Raw genomic sequence first — 8310 nt, 5'->3', positions numbered from 1 at the left:
AAAAAAAAAAAAAAAAAAAGAGTGGCCCCCGCTTGCCGCAACTAGAGAAAGCCCTCACACAGAAATGAAGACCCAACACAGCCAAAAATAAATTAATTAATTAAAAAAAAAATGGCAAGAACAGGTCACCTAGGCCCTAGCAGGCAATTTGTTACCAACAATATCTAGAGCTTTCCATCTGTATACAAATAAAAAAATGTGAAAATTATTAATGATATAATCAATGCAAAAAGTGTAAAAACTGTCTTGCAAAGAGAAATCTAACTTCTCACCTGTGTAGCCCAACCGACATTTTTCACAAAAACAGATTTGAAAAGTTGTGATTTAGGGAGACAATCTTTTAGACTACTAGGAGAGCTGTTAGTTCCAGAAGCTGCACCTGCAAGGCCAAGTCCTTCATTTGTAACCATCTACAAACAATAAAAGAAAGAAAGATATTATTCCTTAGCATTCTAATAAGCCAACTTCAGCAAAAGTAGATGATGACCAGATTTTCATTATCTTAAATTAATTTTTAAAAGACAAAAATTAAAAAAAATACAATCACATTACAGAAAATTGGAAAAGTATAAAATAGGGAAAAAAAATCACAGAACTACTGTTTTGATTTTGGTAGATTTCTTTTGTCTTTTTTTCCCAAGGTATAATTTTTCATAGCTTCAATTATAGTATGTATGTTTGTGTGTGTGAATACACACATACCCATATACACAAACAGATCTATTTCTTTAATCTTGCATTTTATTACATTGCTATATAGTTTTTATTGGCATGATAGTTCATTGAGTAAAAATATAAGTTTGTTTAACCATGATTCTATCATGGATATTAAGGCAGTTAATGATATTTTACTAGTAAAAATAAAACAATATATATGTTAATATATTTAGCTTTTTCCCAGAGGAGTCAGGTTAGGCCTTGCTGAGGTAATATTTAAACTGAGTCCTGAAAGATGAGAAAGAATTAGCCACTAAGACGTTCAGGAAAAGAGTTCCAGGTCAAGTGAAGAGCATGTGAAAAGGCCCTGAGAGTTTGGCTTAATCAAGGAACTAGGCACAGAGAGTGTGGGGTAGCTCAGGATGAGACTGGAAAAGTAGGTAGGTGATAGTAAGGCCACAGTAGGGTGTTTTAGTTTGATATCAAGGACATTAGGCAATCATTGAAGAGTTTAAAGTACAGAAGTGACATATATTTACTTACAGAAGGATTAAGTATTGGTGCCTGTTTTGGAGAAGTTGCACTATTTATGATCATTCTATTCAGAGATGGTGTCTCTCTCATTGGGTAGTTTGGATCCACAGAAGGAGGAGGTGTTAAGGCCTTAGGTGAACTAGTACTACTAGGTTTTCTGAAGGAGAAAGATATGTCAAATACATTCTTTTAAAGCTTTCAATTTATAGAAAACAAAAGAATGTTCATAATGTAAACATTAAACTGTTTTTTAAAAAAACATTTCTACACATTTTAGCCATATTTAATAAATTTTCAAACATTTACCTTCCTACAATTATTGGGAAAAAGGGAGCACTTCCACTTTTCTTTTCCTCTTCTGAAATTATGGATTCCAGTGCTAAACAAATACGGTGGCCCTATTTCAAAAGAGTGCTTTCTGTCATTACTTCATCTATGTCATTTGTATTATTATTAATTGGTAAGAAAAAACCTACTAAAAGTCGGTACATACCTCATTAGCATGGTTCATATATATTTTTATTTCCTCTTTCAAGCTATTAACTTCACTTTCACCTTTTAAGGTGTAAGATTTGCCAGTCTTTTCGATCACCTGAATTAAATCTTCTGTTTTGTGTATCTTTGCTCCTTAAAAATTAAGCAGAAAACCCTTTATTATTTCTTTAAATATTACTAGATTTATATTCATTATCATACCCAGTACATAATGACTCCCAGATCAAGGTAACATTTATATTCACTTATTGGCCATTAATAAAATGAGGCTCTCAAAGTAGTATTCAAAAAATATAGGCCATTTTTCTTTTCCACATATAACTGGCTTAAGTTTGATACTTTTATATTTTTAAAAAACCACTACTCTCATACAAAAACATAAGTGAAGGACAGCTATAATTATGTGTACAGTGTGAGTGTATGTACTATGTGTCCCTTAAAGAAGGAAACTTTACAGATTAAAAAGTAAACATCTTTATAGATTTAGAAAATAAAATTCTCTGGTTCAACCTTATCCTTTTGTGATATTTATTATCCTAAAAATTTGGTATGTGTCCGTTTAAATTTCTAGTAAGAAACAGAATATTATTTATTTCATGTTATTTTTTTATAATATCAATCAGAATGTTGTTAAACTGGAGCCAAAAGGGGAAAGAGAATTAATATACGTATTAGAAAATAAATTGTTTACAAGCAAGTATATATAAATTTTGATTAACATTTGACATATCGTATACTGTGCTGTGTAATTTTTATGTATGGATACACACACACACACACACACACACACACACACACACACCTCGCTGTGTTGGGGAGTTCCCTGGTGGTCTAGTGGTTAGGATTCAGAGCTTTCACTGCTGTGGCCTGGGTTCAATCCCTGGTCGGGGAACTGAGACCCCGCAAGCCATGCAGCGCAGCCATAAATAAAATAAATAAATCTCATTGTGTTGAGTTTACAAAAAACAAAAAAACAAAAAACCCCACAACTACTAAGTTACAAACTAAAGGGAAAAAAATTACCATTTCTAAATGGCACTTACCATCATAAAACCAAACCTCAAAATCAGCACCAGGGGAATTCTCCATCAAAACACATTTAGCATATCTTGTAAAATAAGTGATTTTGGGAGATTTAGATCTTACAAGCTGCACAAATCTGGAAGCATATTGATATTTTCGCCAGTACTTTTCTAAGGAGAGAAAACAAAAAAGTTACCTAACATTAGGGAATAAAGTGTTGACATAAATTCCGTAACAGTCTAACATTTATTTCTACTCTTCCTCAAAAATTCAAGTTGAAAGTTAAGAATCCCATTACCCAAAGTTAACAGTTCCATTACCCAAATAAAAATATTTTAGAGATGTAAGCCTACTATTTTAATGAAAACTAAAGACAGTATAATAAAATTCCTAAGAAGTATACAACAAAATCTGATGATTAGTATCATGATTATTTATTAAAGATTTTTTTGATGTGGACCATTTTTAAAGTCTTTATTGAATTCGTTGCAACATTGCTTCTGTTCTGTTTTAGTTTTTTGGCCATGAGGCATGTGAGATCTTAGCTCCTCGACCAGGAGATAGAACCCGCACCCCCTGCGTTGGAAGGTGAAGTCTTAACCACTGGACCGCCAGGGAAGTCCCAGTCTCATGATTATTTTAAAAATCTCTTACTTTGAATCACTGACTCCTTATTAAAAGTAAGATAATGACTCCAGGAAAGTTTTAATAAATGAAATGAAAAGAGTTCTACCTGAGATATCAGAACCAAATGACTTTAGGAAAAGAAATGTAGCACTTTTTATATTAGTAAAACATAGAGTAGTAAATTTTAGCAGTTCCCTATAACTATGGTCATTTATAATATTTGATAGTCTTGTCTATGTGTCTTAATTTCTAACAGAGTTAGATTAGATAGGTTCTCTTATTTGCTTCTAAGTTACCTTAGGGAAGTCTTACTACTCAGTAGTTAATTTCCCAATTCATAATATCCAGAAGCTAAACCGGGAGCCAAATTTGGTTAACCACAATTACAAGTGATCATTATGTAGCACAGTAATGATTTCAAAAGTCAAAAACCAGATACTTCATGTTGAATTTTTAACATGATTCTAGACAAATTGTAACTATACAAGTGTACAAATTAAATTTGTGTGACACATGACTAATATTCTAGAGTTAGTTTTTACTTAAGTAAACAATAAAATACCATTATAACAGAATATGACTAAATATTGGATTAGTAAGGTATAGCACATCTCACCAGATATAAAGTTATAAGAACATAACCTGCATCCCAACTGAAGCCAAAATATTTACAATTTATGATACCCACAGTATAGAGTTTATGTATATATAAATCCATTATCTAAACTTATTCCCTGGTAAATTTACATACCTGGTAAATTGTCAAAACTGTACCTACTGATGTTGTCAGTAGGTGAGGGCGGTCTATCTGCAAGAGGAAAACCTCTTCCGTCATTTGGATAATAAATAGTGATCTGGCAAAAAATTTTTAAGAATTCTGATTATATGCCATTAAGTTAGAGCACTATATTTTGTTACTAAAATTATAAAAAGAGCTCACATGTATATTATTTTTATTGAAAATGCTAAATGTTCTCTAAAAGTAATTTTTTTGCTTTTTAAACTTAAGCCTAAAGTTTAGATTTTGTTCCTGGTTATAATTATTTTTTACACCACACTAATTTATTTAAAGGTATGTAGTATACTATTTTAGTTTTTGAATTCCAGAGATACTATCATATCAGGAAAAGCGACTAAAAATTGTTTTTTAAATATCATTATAGAACGAATGGAATGATAAATGCTTAAGTGATGAAGCTGCAAGATAATAAAGGAAATCCACATTACCATATTTCCATCACTAGATATATGAAGAACTTCTTTCACATATTCTTGAGATGCATACTCCTTTAGAAGCTCCACACATACCTCCTCTGAATCAAGTATGCTCACCTAAAAAAAAAACAAAACTAAAATCAGTAACAATTCTCTTATTTACCAGAACAGTTCTGACATACATATTAGTTAAGAGAAAAGTACTTAACCATGGCAGAAACAAAAATTAAAGTAAAAATCAAATAGCCGCTTCACTACAATTGTCTAGACCACAGGTGTATTTCAGCACAACTGTGAAACATAAGGAGCAAAGGAAAGAAGGTATAATGAAGTGTGAAATGATAACCAGTGAACAGAAAGAAAGCAGAAGGTAGGGTGGAGAATTTAAGGGCTTGAAAAGACAATAGCACGCCAAATAAAGGCAAGACTGGGTGAAAGGGAAAACAGGGACAAACAGGATGAAGACAGAATTAAAAAATCAAAATCACCATTCCCAATGCACACATGATATTTAAAAAAAATGCTATACTTAATTTTGTGCATACTCCTTTTCTTTAAATAGTTTCAGATGTTAAAAAAAGTGATATTTTCTAGTTTATCTTTTTGAGACTAGATTAAATGTAGAAACAATGAAAACAAAAGCAAAAGATAGTATTAAATATTAACTTAGTTATTAGGATTGTGGATAATATTTAACACAGTATTTAGCCAGTATTACTTTTAAATGTTTTTCATTATCAATAATTCAAAATTCAAAAATTACTATCAATTCACCATTCTTAAAGTACCCAGAAGGAAACAATAGCTATTTTCCCATAAATACCCAGTCTCTTTTAAGTGAGTTTATCAAGTACGTATCAAAAATACAGGGACATTATAGGGAACTGAAAAGATATTATTATGTTTGATACCAGAAACCATATACTCAAGGAAAATATCATCCAGTGATTTAGAAAAATAATAGACATACCACAGCCTTCTTCGTTTTCTGTCTGATTGGTTTTAACCTGTAAGCAGTCAAAGGAGATGTAATGCTTCGTAATGTATGTTTCTGATAACCCAATGGTGGCTCCACACCCCTCGTCTTGCTTTGTTCGGAAGAAGGATCTAAGCCAAAAATAGATTCTTGTTGACTTATCTCAGGTTTACTGTGAAATGCAGTCATATATTTCATGGTATTCAACTGTTTTGCACAATGCGCATTATCAGAAGCATCAGGGCTCTTTTTGGCTCTTATATCAGTCCAGGCATTTCCTGATGTGTCCTGCAAATCTGGATGGCCCTGGAAATCTCTGTTTGGGCTAATGCTGTTGCACTCAGTAGTTTCTCTTAAATGAGCTATAATATACATAGAATAAAGCAATTTAGTGAATAATTAAGAAGTCAAGTCTACACAAAACAATGTCATGCTGGTTACAATAGCATTCTTTTTTCCTGAGGAACAAAAGAAATCTAGTTTTAAAAAAAAGCTTGTAATTTTTCAGTTTAAGATACGGCATAAGGGAATTCCCTGGTGGTCTAATGGTTAGGATTTGGCGCTTTCACTGCCAAGGGCCCAGGTTCAATCCCTGGTTGGGGAAATAAGATACCACAAGCTGCACGGCTCGGCCAAAAAAGAAAACAACAAAAAGATATGGCATAATAAAATAGTGACTTTAAAAGGACATTTTAAGCCAGACTGCAAAGGAATACCTTTAGTCTAAGACTAAGAAAGAAAAGATATTAATATGAAATTAATGTTTCAATCAAAGCAAAAACTAGTCACCTAGGGTCACCTACTAATACTAAAGCAACTGCCAATGCTGCAACAAATAATAGATTTGAGAGGAGTTCCCAGGTAATCATTCTACATAACATGTAAATTCACTCTCTTTAAGCTACGGACTATTTCATCTTTACTTACAAAATATGCAACTAAAACCAAAACACTCTAAAATATATGAAATAGGTTTATTATTAATACTTAATATTATAAATGTATTTGTACCCACATTTCTAAAACAGTTCTTGAACTCTATCCATTTAAATTTTATATAGTTTTAGCGTTCACATGGGAACATTATTTTTTTTAAAGCCCTTAAAATGATTAGACTATATAAAACTTTGTAAGGCAATTTTTCAATGCTAAACTATAAAAATCTTATCTCAGCTTTCCCCTTAAATAACTTTTAAGTGCCTCCCTCCATAACTCCCATTATGACAGAAAATATCCTACATCAAATAATATACTTTAAAATTGTAGCAGCACTACTAGAGTATTATAAACAAAGTTACTTCAGACATGTCCATGTTTACCAAATAAAAGTATCTATAAACACAATAGAAGGTTAAGTGTAAGATTAAGCACATGGCAGTTCTGTAGTTTTAAAAAACATAAACTTGAATTATCATCTTTAACAAGTACACATGAGAAGATTAATTCTCTTTTGGGCCCTTGAAAATAATATACATGAAAAAAATAGACTCTTGAGGTGACATAACAACTCTCTGCTTAAATTACAGCCATATTACGCACTTGTCTGAGGTAACATGGTACTTAGTAAAAAATTCCTCCTCTCCATATGTTTCTTTTTTATTCTCTTTCTTCCATCATTATTTTCCAACCCACCTTCTGTGAATGTCATGTTCAATAATGAGAAATGTTTAACTTTCAAACTCTGTATCTATAAATAATGACTTGGATGAAAGCTGTTTAAAAATATTTAGGTTTTAGTAGCTGTGTATTTTAGTGTATGTGAGGTCCCATTGGTACACTATGATGGTCCACATCACCTTCTACTTAAAAATAAAGTCAACCATCTTTTGATTATTTTATAGGCACTGATAGTAGGTACTTATTACAGAGAGGCTGCAAGAGAGGAGGGGTTAAGAGTAAAGTCTCTGAGCCAGACTGCTTGGGTTAGACTCCTCTCTCTTGTATTTATGGACAGTGCAGCTTGGCAAATTAACCTTTGCGTACTACTATTTCCTCATTTGTAAGACAGGGCTAATGATAGTATCTTCCTCATATGGTTTTTGTGAGAATTATTAAGTTAATAATACATGTTAAGCATTAAGGACAGTGGCTGATACAGTACTCAAACTGTGTTAACAGTAATTATTACTATTATTGTAACAGTTTATTGAAAATGTACTATTTTCTTAAGAAAACCCAAATAGAAAACTGCAATGCTTGGTAAGTGGCCAAGTCATTAACTTTTTATTAAATAGTCCATTAAAAACTCACCATTTATTTGCAGATTCCCAAACCACTGTTGCATCATTTCAGTCTGAGCTGTCTGGTCTGGAAATGGAAAAGGAGTTTTTCCATTTTTTGGACAAAGATGATTGGAGCTAAACAAAGAAAAAAAATTTCCCATAAACTAATAAAAAATTAAAAGGTAGAAACCTTTTAAGATAAAAAAACACGAAAAAAGGGAGCGCTCTTCTGATATGAATACCTAAAAATTTTTACATTAACTGTAGAACCCAACATTTGCATAACTAAATTGTGTCTATGAAGCTAAATTCCCATGCCAAAATGCCCATGGCACTGTGACAACATTTCTATATGGCTACTGTCCTCTTTTAATTTAAACATAAAAATCAAAGATCAGAAAAAGAAAAACATTAGTCACTAAAAACTTGCCTTCATGTGAGAAGCAGTCAATATGATTACTCATCACTTAGGGTCAACTTCTCTTTCTCTATTTGTGTGTGTGTGTGTGTGTGTGTGTGTGTGTGTGTGTGTGTGTGTGTGTGTGTGTGTGTGTGTGTGTA

At 32.1% G+C, this 8310-nt stretch overlaps 1 protein-coding gene across 2 annotated transcripts in view; it reads right to left on the bottom strand.

Moving 5' to 3' along the window:
* PLK4 (polo like kinase 4) overlaps window positions 1–8310 on the bottom strand; it is a 17499-nt gene that overhangs the window by 3443 nt on the left and 5746 nt on the right. Inside the window, exons 6-14 of one of the 2 annotated variants that reach the window (XM_024745030.1) lie at window positions 7778–7884; window positions 5522–5658; window positions 4564–4668; window positions 4088–4190; window positions 2730–2879; window positions 1685–1818; window positions 1498–1589; window positions 1201–1348; window positions 273–410 (exon numbers count right to left, since the gene is read on the bottom strand). In XM_024745030.1, coding sequence (XP_024600798.1) covers window positions 273–410; window positions 1201–1348; window positions 1498–1589; window positions 1685–1818; window positions 2730–2879; window positions 4088–4190; window positions 4564–4668; window positions 5522–5658; window positions 7778–7884 — 1114 coding nt within the window. Of the gene's footprint in view, window positions 1–272; window positions 411–1200; window positions 1349–1497; window positions 1590–1684; window positions 1819–2729; window positions 2880–4087; window positions 4191–4563; window positions 4669–5521; window positions 5890–7777; window positions 7885–8310 lie in introns of both variants that reach the window. The other variant, XM_024745029.1, reaches the window with a different exon arrangement.

Source organism: Neophocaena asiaeorientalis, unplaced genomic scaffold, assembly GCF_003031525.2.
Source record: "Neophocaena asiaeorientalis asiaeorientalis breed wild unplaced genomic scaffold, Neophocaena_asiaeorientalis_V1.1 scaffold65, whole genome shotgun sequence".
NCBI classification, from domain to species: Eukaryota; Metazoa; Chordata; class Mammalia; order Artiodactyla; family Phocoenidae; genus Neophocaena; species Neophocaena asiaeorientalis.
Note: the sequence above shows the minus strand (reverse complement) of the source record. Positions and strands in the feature narration are given on the sequence as shown.